The sequence below is a fragment of the Phocoena sinus genome, chromosome 8, assembly GCF_008692025.1.
Source record: "Phocoena sinus isolate mPhoSin1 chromosome 8, mPhoSin1.pri, whole genome shotgun sequence".
Taxonomy (NCBI): domain Eukaryota; kingdom Metazoa; phylum Chordata; class Mammalia; order Artiodactyla; family Phocoenidae; genus Phocoena; species Phocoena sinus.
The window spans coordinates 25,257,127-25,283,735 of record NC_045770.1 but is presented as its reverse complement, the minus strand read 5'-3'; the positions used below and the strand labels follow the sequence as shown (position 1 = coordinate 25,283,735).

Sequence of the window (26,609 nt, the reverse complement as noted above, 5' to 3'; positions counted from 1 at the left end):
ATTATTATCACTAATGGTGGGACTTTTATTATTCTGTAGTGTGGCTGTGAAATAAGTCTTGTTATTGGTCCCTGTACATTGCTGGTAAGAGGAGTAGCACGTGCTATGCATTGATTCCTGAAAAGTAGAACAGGGGCAAATAGCTCGGGGGGGGAGTGGTTTAGGCTTATGGTGGCATTGCCAGCTGGTTTTGACCCCGGTGCCTCCATATACCTGAACAAGGTATGCAGTTATTCCCCCGCAATCCTGCATATGAGTATACCTTCGGGGAACAACAGGAGTCTCTCTAGTACCTCCCCTGCACTCGCACGGTGCACCATATAGTTGTTGCATTAAAGCATTCTTAGTGGGGGGGGGGGTTGAATCCTCCCCTCGTGGCCCGAGGGTTGAGGGTTAGGACTGTCATTAGAGCTATCAGCAGTACCTTGGTCCTCATGGGGGAGGGTATGGCGTAAGGTCAGTTTGAGGGGATTGTCCTTACTCCGATCAACCGTCCAGGTGACGTCAGCTTTAGTGGACTTGATGAGGTCAGAAAGTGGGTCCACCGGCTTGACATGGGTGTAATGGATCCAGGCAGCTATGCTGTCCACCTTGATGGCCGTCGGCGTTGTCAGGATGATCTGGTAAGGTCCTTTCCACCTGGGTTCTAGGGTCTCTTGTCGATGGCGTTTGACAAGGACCCAGTCACCTGGTCGGAGCTGGTGTGGAGTAGGCAGGGGTCCTGTTGTATATAGCTCTTTTAGTTTGGGCCAGATTGTCTCATGTATCCGCTGTAAGGCTTGGAGGGAAGACAGAAGATTATTTTCTGGGTCCGATTGGATAAGGTTAGTCTTTAGGTTAGGGATAATAGGAGGAGGCCTACCATGTATTATTTCGTAGGGGGTAAATCCTAGCTTATAGGGGGAATTTCGCACCCTAAACAGAGCGTAGGGGAGTAGGACTACCCAGTTAGCGCCAGTCTCCGTGGTTAATTTAGTCAAGGTCTCTTTTAGAGTTCTATTCATTCTTTCTACCTGTCCTGAACTCTGGGGGCGGTATGCACAATGTAATTTCCAATCAGCCCCAAGTATGGAAGCCAGATCCTGACTTACCTTAGAAACGAAGGCCGGCCCGTTGTCTGACCCTATCATAACTGGAAAGCCATACCTGGGCAGGATTTCTTCTAGTAGCTTTTTAGCTACTATTTGTGCTGTCTCATTCTTGGTTGGGAATGCCTCAGTCCAACCTGAAAAGGTATCTATAAACACCAGTAAATATCTATATCCGTATTTGCCAGGCTTTACCTCCGTGAAGTCCACTTCCCAGTAGGCTCCGGGCTGGTTCCCTCTTTCCTGGATGCCAGTGGTTGGTGGGTGGGTGTTAGCATTATGGAGTTGGCAGACTGCACAGCCAGCAACCAGTCGTTCAGTTTTTTCGGAGACATTTTTAATTTTAAGTCCAGTCTGTCTGATGAGATCCTGTAGCCGTCGGGCGCCCAAGTGGGTGCTACGATGGATCCGTTCAAGGACCAAGGTTCCTAGTTTTTCTGGAAGGAGGATATTGTTCTTAGCGTCCCGCCACCATCCGTCTTTAACCTGGGTTAGAGGGAGTTTGTTTATCCATCTAATGTCATCTTCCGAGTAGTCGGGTTGGGGCGGTAATTCCCGGGGCCCTGGATCCGGCAGTTGTAGGGGAAGTAATGGTATTGGAGTGTATGCCGCCTTTCGAGCCGTCTGGTCTGCCAAATTGTTGCCCCGGGCGACTGGATTTGTGGGTTTTTGATGCCCCGGGCAATGTACAATGGCTAACTTTTTGGGTTCCCATATGGCCGCTAGCAAGGCCAGGATTTCCTCTTTGTTCTTGATGTCTTTGCCCTCTGCTGTGAGTAGTCCCCGCTCTCGGTATATTGCCCCATGTATGTGTGCGGTAGCGAAAGCATACCGGCTGTCTGTATATATGGTGGCTTTTTGGTCTTTGCTCATCTTGAGAGCTTGGGTCAGGGCAATTAATTCAGCTTTTTGGGCTGAGGTCCCTGGGGGGAGAGTCTTTGCCCATATCACCTCAGTTTCCGATGTTACCGCTGCTCCCGCATACCTCTGACCTTGCTGGACAAAACTACTGCCGTCAGTGAACCATGTGACTTGTGCATCTAATAGGGGCTGGTCACGTAGGTCTTCCCGAACCCCATGGATCTGAGCCAGTACCTCTGCACAATCATGGAGTGGGGAGTCTAAGTCTGGGTCAGGTAATAGAGAGGCAGGGTTTAAAGCCCGTGGTGGAGTGTAGCTGATTTTGAGAGGATTTAACAGTAGACCCTGGTAGTGGACCAATCGAGCATTGCTCATCCATCGGTCGGGAGGCTGTTTGAGAACCCCGTCGATGGCGTGGGGGGTGGTGACATGTAATTCCTGTCCCATAGTTAGTTTGTTGGCATCCTTTACCATTAGGGCTGTGGCGGCGATCACCCGGAGGCAAGGAGGCCAGCCTGCAGCCACGGGGTCCAATTTCTTCGATAGGTAAGCGATAGGCCTGGTCCAAGGACCGAGGGGTTGGGTCAACACGGCCTTAGCTATGCCTTTGTTTTCATCCACAAAGAGGTGGAAGGGTTTGGAGACATCAGGGAGACCCAGGGCGGGTGCGGATAGCAAGGCAGTTTTGATCTGCTGAAACGATTGCTCAGCCTCCTCTGTCCATTCAAAGGGCGTCTGTTCTTTGGTGGCTAAGTATAGTGGTTTGGCCATTTCAGCAAATTTGGGTATCCATAAACGGCAGAACCCAGCTGACCCCAAAAATTCTCTCACCTGTCGAGGCGTGGTGGGTCTGGGGATGCGGAGGACAGTCTCTTTCCGTGCATCTGTGAGCCATCGTTGCCCCCCTTTCAGTAGGTATCCCAGGTAAGTTACCTCAGGCCTGCAGATCTGTGCCTTTTTGGCAGAGGCCCGGTATCCCAGGGTGCCGAGAGTCTGTAGGAGGTTTCTGGTTCCCTGCAGGCAGGCTTCAGTGGTCCCAGCAGCTATTAAGAGATCATCAACATACTGCAGGAGGGTTATATTGGGGTTTTGTCTCCGGTACTCACTGAGATCCTCGTGTAGGGCCTCATCAAACAAGGTAGGTGAGTTCTTGAATCCTTGGGGAAGTCTGGTCCAGGTGAGTTGTCCGTTTATGCCTCTCTCGGGATCCGACCATTCGAAGGCAAAGAGTTCTTGACTTTTGGGTGCTAAGGGTAAACTAAAAAAGGCATCTTTGAGGTCCAGCACAGTATACCATTGTTTTTCTGGACTAAGGGCGCTCAAAAGAGTATATGGATTGGGTACGGTAGGATGGATGTCTATGACTCGTCTGTTAACTTCCCTCAGGTCCTGTACTGGGCGGTAGTCTTTACTGTTAGGTTTGCGGACTGGCAGCAGGGGTGTGTTCCAGGCCGACTGGCAGGGACGCAGTATACCTAGGTCAAGAAGCCGGCGAATATGTGGAGTGATACCAGTTTTGGCCTCTATGGGCATGGGATATTGTCGGACACGTGCAGGATCTGCCCCTGGTTTGATTTCTATGAATAGGGCTGGGCGATGTTTAGCTAGTCCCATCCCACCTGTTTCTGCCCATGCTTCGGGGAACTGCTGAAGCCATGACTTTATATCTTGATTTTGGGAGGGTGGTTCCTGGTGAAGTCGGTACTCATCTTCCAAGTTCAGGGTGAGCACAGATATGGGTTGGTTGTGAGGGTCTGTTATGATCGGCCCCTCTGACCAAAAATGAATTTGCGCTCCCATTTTAGTAAGTAAGTCTCTCCCCAGTAAGGGGCAAGGGCTATCGGGAATAACCAGAAAGGAGTGGGTTACTTTTCCCGTGCCCAAGTCTACAGTTCTCTGAGTGGTCCAGGGGTAACGTTTAACTCCCGTAGCTCCCTGGACCCAGGAGGTTTTGTCAGAAATTTTCCCGTGGGGCTTAACCAAGACCGAATGCTGTGCCCCTGTATCCACCAGGAATTGGACTGGTTTCCCCTCCACTTGTAGGGTTACCCTGGGTTCGGGGAGGGGGTCCGAACCCCGTCCCCCCTACTCTGCATCATGTGTAAACAGGACTGGGGTGGTGGCCTTCGGTTGCCATTGCCCCTGGTTGGGGCGCGGCTGCCTTTTTTTGGGGCATTCCCGAGCCCAATGGCCTTTTTCCTTGCAATAGGCACATTGATCTCTGTCCAATGGTCGCCTGGGAGGTCGAGTGGCTGGGGGGCCCCCTTGATCTTTCTGAACAATGGCGGCCAGGACCTTAGTCATTTTCTCAGTGGCTTTAAGTTGTTTATCCTCTGGGGCGTCTCGGTTATTAAAGACGCGCTGAGCAATAAGGAGTAGGTCCTGTATCTGTTTGCCCTCCAGATCTTCTAACTTCTGGAGTTTCTTTTTAATATCAGGGGCTGCCTGGTTAACGAAGGACATTACAACGGCAGCCTGATTTTCGGGGGCCTCTGGATCCATAGGGGTATATTGCCTAAAGGCTTCCATTAATCTTTCTAAATAAGAGGAGGGACTTTCTGTTTTACCTTGTACAATTGAATATACCTTGGCCAAATTAGTGGGCTTGCGCGCGGCAGCCCGGAGACCCGCCATTAGAGTCTGGCGATAAATGAGCAGTCGTCCCCTACCTTCTCCGGTGTTGTAGTCCCAATCATCCTGCGGGGGGCGAGTTAAGGGAAAGGCTGCATTAATAAGATCAGGGTTAGCGGTGGGTTGACCATCATCTCCAGGAACCAGTTTTCTTGCCTCCAGCTGGATTCGTTCTCGTTCCTCGGTAGTGAACAGGATCCGGAGAAGCTGTTGGCAGTCATCCCAGGTGGGCTGATGGGTAAACATAACACTATCTAGAAGAGCTATCAAGTCTTTAGGATTATCAGAAAAACGAGCATTCTGGGTTTTCCAATTATATAAGTCACTGGTAGAGAATGGCCAATATTGGAGTCGGGGGTTCCCTGTCTCATCGGGAGGGCCTATTTCTCGCAGGGGTAGGGCTGTGGTGGAATCTGGATGGCGGAACCCTGGGTCGCGCTGAGTGCGTCCACGGGTGCATCCAGCCGGCCCAGGGGAGTTATTTTCATTGGGCAGGAGGGCCGGCAGTGCCTCTGCCTCTCGGTCCTCCGGTTCTGACCTGGGTGGCCTCTCAGGAGGGGCCACAGGAGGTTCTTCCAAGGGGAGAGGAGCAGGGTCAGGAGCAGGAAGGGGGACCGGTTGTGGGGCCAAAGGAGGATGTTGATATGGAGGGGGTTCTATGAGAAGGAGGTCTTGGCTGTCAGAAAGTATGGGTGCAGTTGAGGTCTGAGGCTTGGGAGGTTTAGTTGGTCGGGCCGTAAGGATCTTATATGTCCCTGATGACAAAAAGGGGGCCATCCAGGGAGGTGGGTTTTCTACCAGGTCCTGCCATACCAAGATGTAGGGGATTTGGTCCGGATGGCCTTCTTTCCCTGGTAAGAAAACTCTAGATTTAATTTTTAGGACTATAGGAAGACAAAAGGTACCCTCGGTGGGCCAACCAACCCCGAAAGTTGGCCATTCAGAGCGGCAGAAGGTAATAAGTTTTCTTTTCCGGAGGTCCAGACTGAGATCGTGTCCTCGGGATTTCACATCCCCAAAATTAGTGAGAAGGAGGGAGAGAGGGGTACTCTGTGTTTGGCCTATGTTTAGGTCCTGGAAGAGGTTGGTTAGAAAAGGTTATTCTGAAAACGAAAGTGATTAAGAGCAGTCCCAATAGCGGAGCCTGTAAAAGGAGGAAGGGAGGTTATCGCGTGCGCGCTTCAGATGGGCTATCAACCCCCAGATGGGTCGCGGTGGACGTCTCCAACCACGCCCGACTACGTGTCCTATAGCGCGTCCGCCAGGACTGTCCTAGTCCCCAAAACAGAAGGTACCTTGAGCCAGCTTACTTACCGATCGGTTGTCAGCGATGACCCGTTGACCTGATGTCTGGTGGGCTTGGGGGCATCCCGGACAAGCCCCCAAATGAAATGCCCACAGTCACGAGACCCCTCCACAAAACCACCAGAGACAAGAGTCAAAGCCAAACGGCAAGGGTCATTTATTGCAGGTTCGAACCTGGACCTCCGCGCACTCGTTGCCGGTGACGCTAAGAGGTCCCGATGGAGTTTAGTACAGCTCTTTTATAGACAGGTACAAACAAGCTCGCGACCTTCAGGGGTGGGGGGTACTGATTGGCTAACTTTTAAACAAAGACACTAGTCACTGATTGGTTAACTTTTAAACAAAGACACTAGTCACCGTCTGATTGGTTGGATGGTTGCAAAAGGGGGTTCAGCAAGCATAGTTACAGAAGCGAGAGCGGCTGGTTAAGTTTCGGTTTCCTGAGGCTTTGTTTTTCAATTAGGAATACTTAAGATGGGGCCATAGTTACAAACAGTACAAACAGGAAGATCGATGCAATCCTAGCAGCGCTACGGCCTAATGGCAAGGCATCAATTCAGTCCTATTTCTACCAAAGTAGAACATAGCCCTTCACCTACACTTGCAATTACAAAGACAAGTAGCACTTGAAATTTGAGAGTAGAAGATTGGCGTTTGCAAACCAATGGCATCTTATGTTTAGCTCATTTCCCCTGAATTTCATTTAAGAGAGGACTTTAAAATAAAAGCTGTCCTAATGAAATCACAACCTTCAATACTAGTGATGCAGAAAGAAGTAGATGGACACTGCATGAAGCAGAGCCTAAATAGAGAAAACTATAGAATTTTGATGTTAGCATCTCCAGTATGAAAATAATAGAAAAATAGCAGTATTTCCCTGATTCAGGTACCTCTTTACAATCTAAAAAAAACTCTGTGAAGGGGGTCTTTTTCTCTGTTTAGTTTCTCTAACAAAAATCATAAAATTTGAAGAAAATTGTGACTCTTTGAAGATATGTCGCTTTTTTAAAAAAATTATTTATTTGGTTGCACTGGCTCTTAGTTATGGCAGGTGGGCTCCCTAGCTGCAGTACATGGGCTCCTTACTTGTGGCATGTGAACTCTTAGTTGCAGCATGCATGTGAGCTCTGGTTCCCTGACCAGGGATCGAACCTGGACCCCCTGCACTGGGCGCATGGAGTCTTATCCACTGTGCTACCAGGAAAGTCATGATATGCTGCTTTTTGAAATATGGGCACAAATTACTTTAGAATGGAGAAAAAAGTCTTGAAATACACTTTCTTTTCTTCACTGTATGAAAGCAATAAACCAAAGATTTGTCCAGCACTTTAAAAATATTATTTTAAGATTTCTTTGATTAACTTTTACTGAGGAAGCTAAATGGTCATTTTGTCAGTTGGATTAAGAGCTCCTTGATCATTTCTTTGTGTCTACATAGCACCTGGTATAACACACATAGAAATGCTGATAGGAAGATAAAAAGGCAGAAAGGATAACAAGGAAGAAATAAAAGGAAGAGAGAAGAGAAAAGAGAAAAAAAGATAAATGGAAAATAAGGAAGGAAATGAGAAAAAGGGGGAAGGAAGGAAGATAGAAAAGAAGGAAGTGTAATAGGGAAGAACAAAATCTGACTCCATGTTGGATCTGTTTCTTTTACCTTGACCATTGCTTTCTGTTGCTTTCATTACTACAGTCACTAAGAGGATGCCATCTATAGCTATAAACATACATAAAGGCCTGCCTCAGGGAACCCTGCCCCTCTACCTGAATGTTAAAGTGCATTTTTTTCAGCTCACAGGGAAACACCCTGATCCTGCCCACCTGTGAATGGCTGCAGGAAAGAAGAAATTAACACATTCCCTCCCCTAGGCTGGCCAAACCAGGAGATATTTTGCAAGACTTATGGTCTTTTCACTTTACTTCCTCACCGCCTCCCCCTCTCCATTTTATAAAAGAAATTAGCATCCAGACCCTGATAAAATGGTACTCTAGGATTCTAGTTCACCATCTTCTCGGACTCCAGCTTTCCAAATAAAGTCTCTATTTGCCTCAACACCTCGTCTCTTGATTTATTGGCCTGTCATGCATCAAGCAGACTGAGCTTGGACTCAGTAACAGAAGGGAAAGAGAGAAGGAGGGGAGAAATGCTAAATGGTTTAAGACATGTTGCAAAAGTACTTAACATTTTGGCTGATTTTCTAATATATATATGTATAGAATTAAAAAGACCTTATTTTGGTTATTTCAGTGATTAATTATAGATTAGAAATGGGTTTGCAGTGGTGATTTCTGGCAGAGATGGGAGACTACAAAATAAAGCACACTATGGAAAGGTAAATACACCCATACTTTTGTAGGGTAAAAGAGTCCTTTGGTATAACATTAATTAGGTGTTCTAATTTTGTATTTGTTGAGGAAGAAATTTTCCTCCTTCTTTTTGGATACTTCTGGCTTGTCAAAGCATTAAATTGGCATGAGAGATTAGCAGGAGAAAGTCAAAAATTTTTAATAACAAGTATACATGGAAAAGACCCAGAAGAACCGAGTAGCTCAGCAAAATGGGTGAAATCCTCACCTTAAATTCATCTTCAACCAAAGACAAAAGAGGATGTTGGAGGTAGTGGTTTGGTACTTCAAAGGGGAAGAAGGCAATTCACATGAAGTTGAAAAACCAAATGTTTGGTAAATAAATGTTTGTTGGGTCATGCAGAGACAATGGAACACAGAGACGGACTTTAACAGACTTTGCTAAGTTCCTCCCTACTTATCACACTTAATTCATACTGTGGTTATCTATGGTAATAACTCTCTTCATGGAACAGGTCCTCTATAGATATACATTATTTAGACAATGTTGGGACCCAGGGTAGACCACTCCAAAATGTGCCTCAATTTTATATTTGTTATTTTGAATTAAAGTTACTTAAGAAATGACCAATGCAAAAGAGACACTCCTTTCTGTCTCTCTGAAAGCAGGAAATAATCTCTCAAGTTAAACGTGCATTCCCTGCATCTGGAGGTAGAAGGACACCCTTATCACCAAAAATTCAGGGCCAAGAAACTTACATAAACAAACCTGTTACTTCCTTAATTTACTACACCAAGCCCAAACTCTGCTTAGATTCTTCACAAATTGGGCACAATGAACCTGAGTTTCTTCTCAAGAATTTATGTTTTCTTTGTCTTAAAATTATAAAAGCTGCCTGCTTTTGTCACTTTTTGGGACACTTTTGTCACTTTTTGTTTCTATGGGACCTCCAGGCACACAAATTCAAATTGGTTTCTTTTTCTTCTGTTAATCTGTCTTATGTCAATTCTATTTTTAGTCCAACCATAAGAACTCAAGAGTGGTAGAAGGGGAAATTTCACCATCCCCCACAGAAGTTAGGGGGAAGGTCAATGTTCTTTCTGATACTTTTGAGCCTTAATTGTTTTCAGTTTAACATAATCTGCATGCCAAAGAGAAAATTTGGGATGGCAAATTTTGCTCCCTTACAGATTCAAAATTAGAAGGCTTAGTATTGACCTGTGAGGCTGATGCCAAAAGCTTCTGTGCACTGGTGCTGAATTGAATCTTGGAGACAGAGTTTTGGGTGAAGCAGAAAAGAATAGCTTTATTGCTTTGCCAGGCAAAGGGAGACACTACTGGCTCCTGCACTCAAAACTGTGTGTACCAACCTGGGAGGATTTGATAAGGAGTTTTATAGCAACAGCTCAAGGATGGAGTTTTTGAAAAGATTAGGGTGTGTGCAGGGCCTGCACCCTTTTAATCTGGTCTCAGGTAATCTTCTTGATGAGCTTCTCTGTTCATTAATGTAGGCTCAGGTGGTCTTTGGTATAAAGAATGCTGACAACTTAAAGAACTTAAAGATATTGTTATGTGTATCCCTTGAGGTGGAACAAGGACCCTGTCCCAAGGTTGCACTATTGTTTCTTGGCTACTGCTCCGTTGTCTTTGCATCCCTTATTTTCCTGGATTAGCAACTGTTTGAATCTGCCCTTTGGAACTCAGGGAAGGTCATGGAAGCTGGGGTCAAGAAACGGGGAACAGAAAGGCTTCCATGCCCAGGAACCTGCTTGGTTTCAAAACCAGTCCCCGGAAGTACCGGGAGAAGCACTCATGAGGTAGACAAAACCCATCAATGTCCTGCATCTCTGCACCTTTCTGTTATTTTGGATGATTTAACATTGATTAAACCTGAGGACTCTATAGGGTTTGGGGGATGGTTCATTAATCATCACAATTCTTTGAACTATTTTTGTATAAAGTACATCAATTTAGTTTTTTCCTTTCTATTTCTGAAGTCAAACAAACACAGCAATGCTAATAGTTATTTCTGTGGGGGAGTGGAAATTTCCCCTCTTTCCCTTTTGGTTCTTTTGGTTGGCAATTAAAATGACATAAGGCAGATTAACAGGAGAAAATCAAATTTATTTTATGCACATGAGTATGAAGAATTCCAAAGACAGCAAGGCAAGATTTTATATATATATTCTGGACTAAGAAGGAGGTAGGGGCCTGGGGAAGTAAGGTAATTCACAGGAAGAGAAAAAGAATTAGCGTTTGGAAAATAAATGTTTGCTGGGCCATCCAAAGACAAAATGGCACAAAGAGAACTTTAATCAAATGGGCTTTGCTAGATTCCTCCCTATCTACCACACCTAATAATTTACTATAGTTATCTATGGTTGATAGTTCTTTCCTAGGACAGGCCTCTGCCAACTAAAGAATGTAACTCTCGCTCTACAAGGATTGAGTCATTAGCCACTGCTGTAGCTGACCTTCAACACACCCTGAAAGGAATTCATGGCAGAAATCAGGACTGAGAAACTCTGTGCTCTGGAAAAATTGTCAGAACAGGCCTTCAAAGAGTTAGATATTTTCAGGAGAAAATTTTATGAACCCAATTTATTGCATCTTCCCATACTTTAAAAAGCATTAAAATAATTAACTAAGATATTTGCGCCTCATGACTAGCAGTAATCTGCAAAGACGTGTGCTTGATTGCATGTACCCCTTCTCCGAAATTACATATATGCTGAGCTCCTCCCTTATCTCTTTGGAAAGGTTTCTCAGAGCTATTGAGAGCCTGTACCCTGGATTATAATTCTCAATAAGACACTGAATAAACTCCACTTGCACCTCTTACACTGTGCTTTTTTTTTTTTTTTTTTTCAAGTTGACACCTCCTACCTTAAAATTTTTTAGGCAGTAAGGGGGAAGTTCAAAGTTTCTTGTTGAGTCTTTTGGGCCTTGATAGTTTTCAGCTCACAATAATCCACATGCCAAAGTGGCACATTTTGGGGCTGCCTGTTCTTAGCCCCATTACTTGCCATTTAAAATATGTATGTCAAATTATATTGCATTTGATATAATTTGTTGTATTTGAAAATGTTATCAATTTTTTTGCTTTCATGTAAAGTGATCACAGAGTCCATCCAAAATAGAAAAGGTAAAGGTAAAGAGAAAAACATGAGGAATAAAATGTACAGTATGAGGGAAGGTCATGTAAGGAGTACTGAGTAATTTGTAAGGAAGTAGAATTTGTCACCCCAAAATAGGTGTCATTGACATATTAATTGTTTTAAGTTATTTTCTAAGCAACTGTTGACATGGGAAAAACTCTGAAAACCAAGTAGGAGTTACTTTTTAGTAACTATTTAGTAAAGAAATATTTACATTTTTTAAGGAAAATATCTGCTTGTAAGGAGGTGTCCCTCACTGTACCAGGAAGAGTAGGTTGACCAGATCTCTAGAAACTTATTAATGGAGAAGGCACTAACTTAAATTTTCAAAACAACCTTACCCTTATTTACTGTGTTTTTGCTGATAATCTCCCATAACTGACTCCCCACCCTCAATATGATTTTTTGATTTTAGCTGATGATTGTTGACCATTTTGGCAAGTCACAGTTTTTCTGGGTCTCTCCCATGTATACATATTATTAAACTTTTGTTTAATTTTCACCTGTCAATCTGTCTCATGTCAATTTGATTCTTAGATCAACCTGTCTTATAACAAAAATAGAAGTGAGATTTTCCTCTCCTGATAATAAGGAAAATAAAGGGAACAATGAACAGTCTAGAGAAGCAGCATAAATTGGCCTGTAAGAGTTAATCCTAGTTTTAACTGTTACTAATCTGTAGTGTCTGTAACTAGATTTGTCTTTCACAAAGCTAACCTCTAACACTCTCTGACTCTGTGTAAATTACATCTTGCACCTGGCATTTACACTATCTACACTCCCTTGTAGCAAATCACCCCTTGTAGCATTCTGCATTTCAGAAAGAAGGTCGCAGGCCGGTAACCCAGAGACAAACAGACCTAATTTTTTTCATTTTAAATTAAATTAAAAATCACTAACATTTGCAGAGTTCATGTGAAATGACATACATTATCACCAGTCTTCATAACAACTCTACAAAGTAAGTTTCCTTAGCCTCATTTTACCGACAGTACATAGCTTGGATAAAGAGTGTTGGCTTTGTTAGCCTCATAGACTTGTGTTCAAATTCTAGCTCTTCTCCCTACCTGCGATGTGGGCAAATGATATAATGCCTCCATCACCTTCCTTATTTATAAAATGGAATTATCTGTACTTATTTCAGGGGTGTATTATAAGAATAAAGCTAGAAATGCACTGGCATATAGTAAATGCTCAATATATTTTACCTTGTATTTAAATTTTCTTAAATAAGGCTGTAGAATCGGTAAGTATCAGTTTTGGTAATCAAATAAGGACCGATTTAATCTCAAAATGAAAATCACATTTTATCTTATATCACACCACTGACAAATCATCATAAATGGATATTTCAAATACATTTAAAGGGTACAATAAGAAATACATAAATTCATTACATTTTGAGTATAAGATCACAGAAAATAGATTTTCTATATACAGTTGGTGCTTTGTTATTAGATTTTTAAAAAAATAATATAATATGTCTTATGGCCAAAAGTATTTCAGATAGTTTATTTACCTGAAATGGTAATGTTTATCAAATCCTGGCATTACCTTTAACAGGGCACCTGAAAAAACATTGTGTTGAGTTCATTTGAGAGCAAAACTTGTCAGATAAAATAATAATAATAAAAAAAGCTTTTTTTTTAAGGTTCTCTTACTTTCTGTGTGACATTATGCTAAAGTGTTTAAATACACCAGTTCAATTGAACCTTCAAACAAAACTCAAGACATAGTTCACGTGCTCTTTCCAATTTGTGGCAGAACAGGCTTAAAGAAGTCCAGTAAACTAGCTAAGTGGCAAAGCCAGGATTTGAGCCCAAGTGAACCTGATGTCTAACAGTAGTTCTTTTTTTTTTTTTTTTTTTTTTTTTTTTGCGGTGCACAGGCCTCTCACTGTTGTGGCCTCTCCTGTTGCAGAGCACAGGCTCCGGACGCGCAGGCTCAGCGGCCATGGCTCAAGGGCCCAGCCGCTCCGCGGCATGTGGGATCCTCCCGGACCGGGGCACGAACCCGTGTCCCCTGCATCGGCAGGCGGACTCTCAACCACTGCGCCACCAGGGAAGCCCAGTAGTTCTTTTTTTAAAAATTCCATACAATTTTTATTCTGATAACATATTTCAATATTTATCACAATGTCCCTTTAATAAGTTTAGCTAAGGAATTGTTTTGTAGGTTGTTAAGTCATGGTAAGAAACAATCAAAGCCTAGTTCTTAACATTTAAAGCAATAGTAAATTAAATAGAAAATTTGAATTAAAGCACAAGGAGCCATTCATGAAGAACAATGGCCTGGATAGAACAAGAATATGTTTAGATGTCCATTCCTATAAATCTCCTCAGAAGAAAGAAGTGATAAATTACCAGTTAGAACTCTCTAAAGAGAGCTATTTTATTCCAGGGCCATTTTATCTGAGCTGTTTATGGCTCCCAACCATATGTATCTTCTCCCCAATTTGCTCCAAACCTCTTTGGTTGCACATCATAAATCTGTAAAAGGCCCAACCACCATGGGTTGCAGAGGTTCCAACAGAAGGTCAATCTCCTTCCCTGTAACTTCCTGTAGAGAGTTTTCATTACTGGCTGAGAATGATGACTAAGGAAATTCCAGTCTACATGTGGGACAAAGGCAATCAAATTATCTGACCTTGTGTTTCAAGCTACCTGAGACATGAGCTCCTAAGGTAATCGACAGCCTTAGAGCCCTGTCATTTACTACCATTGGCCAAAATGTCTGTTATTCTTCAATTTACTAAACACTTAATAGAGGTAACCAAAGACCTCATAGTAGTAAAGCAAATAACTCTTTCCAGGCTTGTTATGGCTAATCTTTTATGTACTATTTGATACTGTTGCCCACTCAACATTTCCTGAAATTTTGTCTAAATTTCCTCACTACCCTCTGTAAGGGCAAGCATTTAACACTCAACATGGTTCATTAAATTTTAGATATGCTTATTATTACCTCCTCATTAATTTTATCCATGGCCATTTTTTCCTGCTTTGACTTCATATACTCAGGTAACTGGAGCAGGTATAGAGGACCATTTGCAGATTTTCAAACATCCCATGACATTTCATACTTTTAGTTCTCTTTCCTTGATATTTGACTTCCCTGCTCATTCCTTTTTATTTTTTAATCTCCCAGTTTTCAAAACTTAGCTCATGTACCACTTTCTCCTTAAAAATTCATTTCTGAAAATTCCATATAAAATTGCTCATTCCCTTCTTTACACCTTTGCTCAACCCTATGTATATTTCTACTTTAGCACATAGAAAGCTTAGTTGCATGTTTTATTACTCATCTTTTCTGTAAATAGATTGTGAATTAATTAACTTCTCATGGACCAATTATAAACTATACTTAGTGAAATTAAATCTCTTTCTTCTCCCGATCTCTAGCCCTAATTCAACTCTCCAGATGTAATCAGTAATAGATTCATGTGTATTATACCAGAAACTTTTTATTCATCTGCATTTATATTTATAATATTTAGATTTCTATAAATATTTACATACTTGAAGCAGTATACAAATTCAACTGAAGCTTACTTTTTAGTGTGTTTAAAACCATCATTGAGGGCTTCCCTGGTGGCACAGTGGTTGAGAGTCCGCCTGCCGATGAAGGGCACACGGGTTCGTGCCCCGGTCCGGGAGGATCCCACATGTCGCGGAGCAGCTGGGCCCGTGAGCCATGGCTGCTGAGCCTGCGTGTCCGGAGCCTGTGCTCCGCAATGGGAGAGGCCACAACAGTGAGAGGCCTGAGTATCGCAAAACAAAACAAAACAAAAAAAATCATTGACATTTTACCATATTGATACTTAGTCTTAAATAACTCTATGATATTCTATTATATGCATTCACCTTAACATATTTTAACAGAGCATATATGTCTTATTCATTTGAGTCCCTTCCGCTTAGTATGGTATACAGAGCACACATAAGGAACTATTAGATGCTATTATGTAAACAGAAACACATTCCTTTTTCACTTCCAAAAGGAATGGCCTTTCTCTTGAACAACGTCACTGAAATTTACCACTAGTTCTTTCTATTTTCTTCCTTCCAGTTCCTGACTTTTCTGGAACATAGTTTTGGACCGAATAGCTGTATTTTATCCTTAGACTATCTAATTAAGCCTGACTTTCTTTTTTTTTCCTTTAAGAACATCATCTGGACAAAAACAGAACGCCTGATTGAGAAACTGATCTTCAAGGTGTCTTGATTCCAATCCTAGGACCATTTCAGTGTTATCCCACTGAATTAGGATATGACATGCTGCAGCCAGCAACATTGCCCTGATTCACATTTGTTCTATTCAATTTGTGTCTCTAGTCAAGAAAATGAAGATTTAATTTACTAATTGTTTTAATCAACTCAGATAGCCATAACAAAATACCATAGACTGGGTGGCTTAAACAATGGGCATTTATTTTCTCACTGTTCCGGAGACCAGGAGTCCCACATCAAGGTGTCCACGGGGTTGGTTTCTGGTAAGGTCTCTCTTCTTGACGTGTACACAAATGACATTTTACAGTGTATTCATAAGACCTTTTCTCTGTATGTACATAGGAGAGAAAGAGAGAGATATCATTTATCTTCTTATTATAAGAACACAAGTCCTATCTTATCAGGACCCCACCTCATTTAACCTTACCTCCTTAAAGGGTCTTTCTTCAAATGCAGCCACTTTGGAGGGTTAGGGCTTCAATGAATAAATTTGCGTGGCGGGGGGACAAATTGAGCCTGTAACAGTGATAACACATCTAGTGTAATTGCATAATTGCATGTCCTGGTTGAATGAGACAGTTCCCCATTATGTCTATTATTTGGTGTCCATTTCAGTTAGTATATCCTTGCACTCTCAATAAATATGGTCACCCTAAGCATCCTCTCTCTTGCGTTCTCTGTCCTTGAATGTACTAGTCATAAATTGAACCACAGCAGAAGCATTATTGTGAGCCTTACCCAGTTTCCTCTTTGATATGAAGTGTAACGTTCAAATCTATAAAAATGGCTTTTAAAGCAGATTTAATGCTGCTCTCTATGCATGGTCTGTTTTCTCTATTTATTTCAAACTGCCAATCAACTGTAATCCTTTATGCCTTTGAAGTTGAGACCTTATGTAGCTTTCCATTCTCCTTGTCAAAACTTTCTCAGGAAGAAGTCTTAGGTGTAACAATGTGTACCAGAATGTTTTGTGAGCCAAGAGAGGGATGATAATTCTGCCTACTTTCCAGATTATTTCAGCACATAATCACCATCATCTCTTTAAAACTTGTTTCTGGCTTGTACTACTCATCTACTGAAATAGTCTCTCCTGAAAGTTTTTCTTTTTCCTCCTATCTTTCTTTCCTCTCCTCCCTTCCCCCACACCACTTCCCCTTTTCCTCCCTCTTCTTTACCTCCTCCTCTTCCTATTTTTCTTCACCCCCTTCATTCTTCTTCTCCCTCTTTTTCTTCTTTGGTGGCTTATTTTGTAATTTTGAGTGATGTTTCCCCATCCCCCAACCCAACTGTCCCTCTCTTAGCTCTTTTTTTTCTCTTCTCTGAACGTTGGATTGACCCCTAGGCCTTCTCTCATCACTGCTCTTCTTAGAGCTTTGCTTTATATGAATTGCACTGAAGTTTTTTTCTACTTCCACCATTGAAACTGAGACTAACTATAAAGCAGTGCCAGAGAGGAAGAAATCTTCCTTCACCATTCTAGGTTCTTCTGGTTGATCTTCTGATTAAGCTGACATGAGACAGATTAACAAGAGACAATAAAAAAAAAGTTTAATAACATGTATACATAGCAGAGACACAGAAAAACTGAGTAACTCCCCCAAATAGCTGAAACCCTCACCTTAAATACCATCGTTAGCCAAAAACAAAAGAAGATGTTGGGAGTAGTGCTTTGGAATTTCAAAGAGGAGAAAGATAATTGACATGGAGATTAAAAAAACAAATGTTTGTTTGGTAAACAAATGTTTACTGGGTCATACAGAGACAATGAGACACAGAGAAATTTTACCGAACAGACTTTTATTGGTTTCTCCCTGTCTACCACACTTACTTCATACTATGGTGATAGCTCCCTTCCTGAAACAGATCCTCTATGTACATTCTATTAGGCAGGTAGGAGGATGGTCAAATTTTCTTCCTGTGACTTTTGGGCCTTGTTTTCAGCTTGGAATAATCCACATGCGAAAAGATATTTTGGGTGGCAAATTTTGCTCCCATACAGCAAAAATACAATTGCTGCTCTCAAATGATAATATGGAACACCTTCAAGAAGACCCCTCAGAATGTTTCTTTATCTGGATTACAAACTGATTCAGCTGCTAAAAATAGACTTTTCCTAAAGTTGATAAAATTCAATGGAAAATGAAAAATTCAACTAAATTCCAGTCTCACCGCTGAATACAGATAAGACCATCCTAAATTGAGTACTATCAGATAAATACAGTATATACAATAGGAACCATTTGTTATGAGCAAGTGTCATGTCAATATTATAATAACATTTTAACATTAATTTGTGCTTTTATTCACATATGTAAACGTGGTTTTTTTTGTTGTTGTTGTTTTTGGGGTTTCTTTGTGTGTGGTACGTGGGCCTCTCACTGTTGTGGCCTCTCCCATTGCGGAGCACAGGCTCCGGATGCGCAGGCTCAGCGGCCATGGCTCACAGGTCCAGCCGCTCCACGGCATGTGAGATCTTCCCGGACCAGGGCACGAACCCGTGTCCCCTGCATCGGCAGGTGGACTCTCAACCACTGCGCCACCAGGGAAGCCCGTAAACGTGTTCATTGAGTAAGTACTATAGTGTGCTAGACACTGTTCGAGATGCTGGGGATCTGTTAATAAAGACACATTGTTCCTTAAAGGAACTTGAAATGAGTCAAGGAGAGTCTAAATTAAATCCATTATTAAGAGTATAGGGACTTCCCTGGTGGCGCGGTGGATAACAATCTGCTTGCAAATGCAGGGGACACAGGTTCGATCCCTGGTCTGGGAAGATCCCACATGCTGTGGAGGAACTAAGCCCATGTTCCACAACTACTGAAACCACGTGCCACAACTACTGAAGCCTGCACACCTAGAGCCTGTGCTCCACAACAAGAGAAGCCACCCAAAGGAGAAGCCCATGCACTGCAGTGAAGAATAGACCCCACTTGCCACAACTAGAGAAAGCCTGTGCTCAACAACAAAGACCCAACACAGCCAAAAATAAAATTAAAATAAATCTTAAAAAAAATTAGTATAATGAGATAAATATTTTAAAATGTATAAGCACTGATCACCAAAAAGGGGCACTTAATCCAACATGGGGGCATTAAATATGGTTTAGTCTTGAGTAAATCTACATCCCTTATAGTTCCCCATGGTTTAGAAATTAGGAAGACAATGAAGTACTGGGGTGGGTATGCTTGTGTTGTCCTATATAGTAGTCACCAGTCACATGGACACTTGGAATGTGATTACTACACTTGAGGGACTGAATTTTAATTATATTTAATTTTAATATATTTCAACTTAAATTTAAAAACTGAAGCAGTATAAAATATTTTTCAGTTAAACATAACTTTGTTTTAATAGGACTCTACCTAAACTGTGTATTTACAAGTTTTAAGCATTTGCATTGAGATGTGCTGTAAGTGTCAAATACACACCAGATTTCCAAATTTGGTGTGAAAAACAATATTAATAATACAGTATATTAACAATTTTATACTTTTTACATGTCATGTTGAGATGAAATTTTTTGACACATGTAATTAAACAAATTGTATTATAAAGTTAATTTCATACTTTTAAACTTTTAAAAATGTGGCTATAACACTATACACCCATTGGACTGGCAAACAAAAATCCTGACTATACCAAGTGTTAGTGTAACAGAACAGGACCATATTGGACCTTCCTGGGAGGGACTGACTCCTCCCCCATATCCTCTGCTTTAGCACCTCTCTGACATACAAAGATAACAGTATCTAATGCACATTTCCTGAATTCCTTGACAGATGCTAAAACCCCCACCAAATGGAAGACATTAACTATTTGATGACTGTAAACACAGCCCCCAGGCCAACTGGGACCTAAGGTTTGATAATGTGCCACCCTGTGCCACCTCCCTGTACCTTGCCATCAACCAATCCGAGAACTGTGTAAGAGCTAATCACATAGCCTGAAACTTCCCTTCATCACCTTGCCTTTTAAAAATGCTTTCCTGAAACCCATTGGGGGGAGTTTGGGTGTTTTGAGCACCAGTTGCCCTGGACTCCTTGCTTGGCACCCTGCAACAAATGCTGCACTTTTTTTCACCTCAACCCAGTGTCAGTTGATTGGCTTTACTGTGCATGGGTGAACAGACCCAAGTTTGGCTCAGTAACACTAGCAACAATGCAGAACAACAAAGACTCTTATATACTCCTACTGAGAATATGGAGCAACAATTTTGGGAAAATAAGAAGCTTAACAATTTCTTGTTATGTTAAATATAACACTTTTCTTATGATCCGTCAATCCTACCCCTAGATATTTACCTAAGTGAAATTAAAACTTAAGTTTACATCAAAATCTATATGAGAATCTCTACAGCAACTTTATTCATAATCACTTGTTGGGGAGGAAGAAATTTTCCTCTACCCTTCTAGGTTCTTCTGGCTTGTCTAAGAATGAAATTGACATGAGACAGATTAACAGGAGAAAATTAAACAAAAGCACAGTAACATGTATACACAGGAGAGACCCAGGAAAACTAACTCATCAAAATGACTAAAACCCTCATCTTAAATATGATTTTCAGCTAAAGACAAAGAGGATGTTAAGAGTAGTGTTTTGGGACTTCGAAGGGGAGCACAGGCTCCGGACACGCAGGCTCAGCGGCCATGGCTCACGGGCCCAGCCACTCCGTGGCATGTGGGATCTTCCCGGACCAGGGCACGAACCCATGCCCCTGCATTAGCAGATGAACTCTCAACCACTGTGCCACCAGGGAATCCTGAGCCTGCTTTCTTGAGTGATAATTAACTTACAGGGGTCACCCATACTTTTTTCTCTACTTATGATTCCCTAGTGGGATTAACTATTTAATTACCTGCTTTGTCCCTTTACCCTGTCCTTATCACTAGTTGCAAAAAATGAGTTAAATCACAAAACAATCCTAAGAGCAGACTACCGTTTTAAATAGTGTTATAAACTGCCTAAAAGTATTAATTTCTAAAATGAAATGAGACAGATTTAAATCACCTTTTTTATTATTTATACTTCAGCGGACTTAATAACACAAACAATCATAAAACTGAGAAAAAACTGAAACTAGATAATTTAATTAGATCACTATTGGATATAATAATTGTAGCCACATTTAATTCAAACCTTTCTCTGTTCTAGGTAAATATTATAGAAAGTATTTCATTTAGTACTCACTGCAACATTTACAGGGAAATATCCTAGGCTTGGAGAGTTAACAATGGCCAAGGATTCATAGCTATTAAGTGGTATCATCACACCCACATCTCTCATTCCACAGGACTTGAGCCTTTAACCCCATTGAGGGTGTATCCCATAGGCAGCCTGGATGCATTGATGATGAAAAATCAGAGGAGGTGGCCAAAGGTAATCCAAATACCAAGTAATGGAACATGAGCTAGGAAATCAAGTTGTCATCATAGACATCTAGAAGAATGCAGAAAGAATTCACTGAAGGTGGGCCAAAATTATATAAAGAAATTCTCATAGCAGAAAGTAGGCAGAGGACCAGAGATGCCTGCTCCAAGGGTGTGGGAGTAAGTCACAAAGACCCAACCAAAGTAACCAGGATTCAGGGGTACAAACCTATTTTATGAAAGGACTGTGGTGAGGATATAAAAGGATTCCATTTTCAAAGAAATAGAAGTATAGGGCTTCCCTGGTGGCGCAGTGGTTGAGAGTCCACCTGCTGATGCAGGGGACACGGGTTCGTGCCCTAGTCCGGGAAGATCCCACATGACGTGGAGCGGCTGGGCCTGTGAGCCATGGCCACTGAGTCTGTGCATCTGGAGCCTGTGCTCCACAATGGGAGAGGCCACAACAGTGAGAGGCCCGTGTACCGCAAGAAAAAAAAAAAAAAAAAGAAATAGAAGTGTAGACAACTCTTGACATAATAATGAGGTGCAAAAATTTTTTTTGAAAATTAAAAAAAATAATAATAATGAGGTGCATTCTTGAAAACCTAACCCCAAAATAAACACGTCAAAGGTAATTTTTCATAAGCAATGATAGTGAAAGATTTTATTATATAATTTCTAGGATACTAGGTATAGAGGCATGCTCATTACTTAAGGAGCAACTAATGTGACTCATCCTAGACCTGATCCATCCCAGGGGAGTCATTAACTCACATTAGGTTCAATCACCCTCCTATTACTGTGCTTCCTGTCACAGTCAAATATCACACACACACACACACACACACACACACACACACACACACACACAAACACACACAGTCTATGAAAGATGTCTCCACTTTTTTACTTTTGATTTACTCAAATATCGATTCTACTACACTATTACACCAAAACTGTTTTCCCAGTTTCCCAATGACTCTCATATTGCCAAATGTAATGGAAGCTCCTTCATCTTCCTCTTATTTAATCTTTTAGCAATATTCAGTATAATTGACTTGTACTTTTCTGCTTCAATACTGTCTTCTCTTGGCTTCCCTAATATCACAAAGTCCTGATGACAAATCTCTCACTCCTTCTTAATGCATTTAGCTGGGTACTCTTCTTGCACCAAATTCTATATGTAGGAAGTACTACATATAGTAGTACTGTTCTTGCTCTTTTCTCATGTGTGTACTTGCTTAAGACAACCTCATTTGTAGCTGTTGTTTCAAATTTTTTTTTTTTTGCAGTACATGGGTCTGTCACTGTTGTGGCCTCTCCCGTTGTGAAGCACAGGCTCCAGATGCGCAGGCTCAGCAGCCATGGCCCATGGGCCCAGCTGCTCCATGACATGTGCGATCGTCCCAAACCAGGGCACGAACCTGCGTCCCCTGCATCGGCAGGCAGACTCTCAACCACTGCACCACCAGGGAAGCCCTCAAATATCTTTTAAATGTTAATGATGTATAGATTTTGATCTGTGGCTTAGACCTCACTCTGAGCTCTACTCCATTATTAATATTGGTAATTATTTCACATCCATCTCAATCTACAAGTAACCTCCAAAATCCTTATATCTTAGTCAGCTTGGTGTGCCATAAAAAAATATCACAGGCTGGGTGGCTTATGTAACAGAAATTTATTTCTCACAGCTCTAGAGATTTGAAGTGCAAGATCAAGTTTCAGGCAATTCACTTTCTGATGAGAATGCTCTTCCCAGCTTGCAGAAGGCCACCTACTCTCTGCATCCTCACGTGGTGGAGGAGAGAACTTTGGTTCCTCCTTATCTTCCTATATATTAGGATTCCCCTTTATGACCTCAGTTAACTTTTATCACATCCTCATGTCAGGGAGGAAGAAATTTTCCTCTACTCTCCTAGGTTATTCTGGCTGGGCAAAGAAATAAATTGACATGAGACAGATTAACAAGAGAAAAATCAAACAAAAGTTTAATTACATGTATACATGGGGGAGACCCAGGAAAACTGAGTGATTCACCAATATGGTCAAAACTCTCACCTTAAATATCATCTTCAACTAAAGACAAAAAATGTTGGAGATAGTAGTTTGGGACTTCAAAGGGGATGAAAGCAACTCACATGTAGTTGGAAAAGCAAATTGTTCATAAATAAAAGTTTGCTGGGCCAGGCAGAAGAAATGGACACAGAGTGGACTCTGCTCTCTAGGTCCTGCTGAGTTTCTCCCTACACAACTAGGCCATACTCTTTGCATATATCTCTGGTAATAGGTCCACTATCTAAATTTTAGGCAGTTAGCAGGAAGGTCAAAGTTTCCTCCTGAGTTCCTTGGGCCTAGATATTTTCAGCCGAAAATAAAATGCATGCCAAAGAGACATTTTGGAGTGGCAAACTTTTCTCCCCAACATTCACAGAGCCCCATCCACAAATACACTCACTTTGGAGGGTATAAATAAATACATATTAATTTGGGGGGCACAGTCCTGTCCATAGTCCTGTCTTTCTTCAATCTACCCCATTTCAGCAAATCACAGTATGGTGACACACAACTGTTTAAACTCAAATCATGGGGTTTGCTCCTGTTACCTCAATACTTATAAACAATAGAATTTGCTGATATATTGGACATGTCTCCTTAAGTTTCTTAAATCTATACATTTCGTTCATTTCCACTGCCTCCACTCATTTACACTCACTATACTGCACTTTCACTTTTGACCCTTGCCATTCCATTCCAGCCAGTGTAATTTTTAAAATAAATGAGAGAGAAGGAGACAAGGTGGTGGAGTAGAAAGATGTGAGCTCACCTCTTCTTACAGAAACACCAAAACCACAACTAACTACTGAAAAACTATCAACCAAAAAAAAAAAATGCTGGAACCTACCAAAAAAGATACCGTATATCCAAAGACAAAGAAGAAACCACAACGATTTGGTAGGAGTGGCACAATAGTGATAAAATCAAACCATATACATGACAGGTGGGTGACCCACAAACTGGAAAAAAATTGTACCACAGAAGTTCTCTACAGGAGTGAAAGTTCTGAGCCTCACATCAGGCTCCCCAGCCTGGGGGTCTGGCAATGGGAGGGGGAATCTGGCTTTGAAGGTGAGTGGGGTTTGATTGCAGGAATTCCACAAAACTTGGGGAAACAGAAACTTCACTCTTGAAGGGTGCACACAGTGTCTTGTGCACACCAAGACATAGGGAAAAAAGCAGTGACCTCATAAGCAACTGGGTCAGATTTACCTGCTGGTGGTGGAGGGTCTTCTCTGGAGGCAGTGGTGGGGGTGCAGCTGTGGCTCACTGTGTGGATGGGAATGCTGGTGGCAGTGGTTCTAAGGCGTGCTCATGAGGATGGGCCTCCTTGGGGGCCATCATTTTCTCACCAGGACCTTGCCCAACCCAACAGCCTGTAGGCATCAGTGCTGGGAAGCCTCAGGCAAAACAACCAAGAAGATAGGGAGACAACCACACCCATCAGCTGACAGGCTGCTTCAAGTGTTCCTGAGAACACAGTTGTCCACTAAACACACCCACTGACACAGCACTGCCACAAGACACAGCTCCAAACACCAGTAGACAGGAACCAGTCTTTCCCACAAGGAAGCCTGGGCAAGCCTCTTACACAGCCTCATCCATGAGGGGGAAGACAGCAGAAACAAGAAGAACTACAATCCTGCAGCCTGCAGAACGGAAACTGCACTTGCAGAAAGTTAGACAAAATGAGACAGCAGAGGAATATATCCCAGTTGAAGGAACAAGATAAAACTCCAGAACAACAACTAAGTGAAGTGGAGATAGGCAATCTCCCTGAAAAAGAATTCAGAGTAATGATGATAAAGATGATCCAAAATCTCAAAAGAAGAATGGAGACACAGATTGAGAAGATAAAAGAAATGTTTAACAAAGATGTAGAAGAACTACAGAAAAGAAAAACAGAGATGAATAATACAATAACTGAAATGAAATACACTAGAAGGAATCAATAGCAGAAAAACTGAGGCAGAAGAAAGGATAAGTGAGCTGGAAGGCAGAAGGGTGTAAAGCAGTGCCAAGGAATTAAATAAAGAAAAAAGAATGAAAAAAACAGGACAATCTAAGAGACTTCTGAGACAACATTAACTGCACCAACATTCGAATTATAGGGGTTCCAGAAGAAGAGAGAGAGAAAGGACCTGAGAAAATATTTGAAGAGGTAAGAGCTGAAAACTTCCCTAACATGGGTAAGGAAACAGTCACCCAAGTCCAGGAAGTGCAGAGAGTCCCAAGCAGTCCCAAGCAGTTCCTCCAAGGAGGAACACACCAAGACACATAGGAATCAAATTCACAAAAATTAAAGACAAAGAAAAAATATTGAAAGCAACAAGGGAAAGGCAACAAATAACATACATACAAAGGAACTCCTGTAAGGTTATCAGCTGACTTCTCAGCAGAAACTCTGCAGGCCAGAAGGGAGTGGCAAGATATATTTAAAGGGATGAAAGGAAAGAACCTGCAACCAAGAATACTTTACCCAGCAAGGCTCTCATTCAGATTTGGTGGAGAAATCAAAAGCTTTACAGACAAGCAAAGCTTAGAGAATTCAGCACCACCAGATCACCTTTGCAACAAATGCTAAGGAAACTTCTCTAGGTGAAAAAGAAAAGGCCATATCTGAAAACAAGAAAATTATGAATGGAAAGCTTGACAGCAAAGGCAAACATACAGTAAAGGTAGGAAATCATCTGCACACAAATATGATATCAAAGCCAGCAATTATGAGAAGAGGAGAGCACAAATGCAGGATATTGAAAATACATTTGAAATGAAAAGACCAGCAACTTAAAACAACCTTGTTTATATACAGACTGCTATATCAAAACATCATGGTAATCGCAAACCAAAAATCTACCACAGATACACAAAAAAGAAAAAGGAGTTCAAACACGACAATAAACTTAGTCATCAAATCACAGGAGAAAGGAAAAAAAGAGGAATAGAAGTAAAAAAATTACAAAAACAAATACAAAACAGTTAACAAAATGATGATAACATATATATCAATAATTACCTTAAATGTAAATGGATTAGGTGCCCCAACCAAAAGATTTAGACTGGATGAATGGACACAAAACCAAGACTCATATATATGCTGTCTACAAGAGACCCACTTCAGATCTAGGGACACATACAGACTGAAATTGAGGGGATGGAAAAAGGTATTCCATGCAAATGGAAACCAAAAGAAAGCTGTAGTAGCAATACTCACATCAGAGAAAATAAACTTTAAATAAAGACTCTTACAAGAGACAAGGAAGGACACAAGTGATCAATCCAAGAAGAAGATATAACAGTTGTAAATATAAATATATGCACCCAATAGAGGAGCACCTCAGTATATAAGGCAAATACTAACAGCCATAAATGGAGAAATAAACAGTGACACAATAATAGTGGGGGACTTTAACACCCCACTTTCATCAGTGGACAGATCATCCAGACAGAAAAGAAATAAGGAAACACAGACCTTAAATGACACATTAGACCAGATGGACTTAATTGATATTTATAGAGCATTCCATCCAAAAGCAGCAGAATACGCATTATTCTCAAGTGCATATGGAACATCCTCCAGGATTGATCACATGCTGGGCCACCAA

At 41.7% G+C, this 26,609-nt stretch overlaps 1 protein-coding gene across 1 annotated transcript; it reads right to left on the bottom strand.

The window, feature by feature from the left end:
• Positions 1–332: 332 nt before the first annotated feature.
• On the bottom strand, positions 333–4,826 carry LOC116758282. The gene is made up of 2 exons (XM_032641125.1): positions 4,134–4,826; positions 333–4,034 (listed from the first exon to the last, which is right to left on the bottom strand). The coding sequence occupies exons 1-2, from the start codon at positions 4,824–4,826 to the stop codon at positions 333–335; spliced, it is 4,395 nt and encodes a 1,464-aa protein (XP_032497016.1).
• Between the last annotated feature and the right edge of the window lie 21,783 nt (positions 4,827–26,609).

Bases quoted from the DNA above. Each gene is read 5' to 3' on its own strand.
- LOC116758282 (XM_032641125.1), bottom strand. From the start codon at position 4,826: ATGTTTACCCATCAGCCCACCTGGGATGACTGCCAACAGCTTCTCCGG. The intron at 4,035-4,133 runs GCTCGGGAATGC...GATGCAGAGTAG, and splicing joins GCAAGGAAAAAGGCCATTGG to GGGGGACGGGGTTCGGACCC.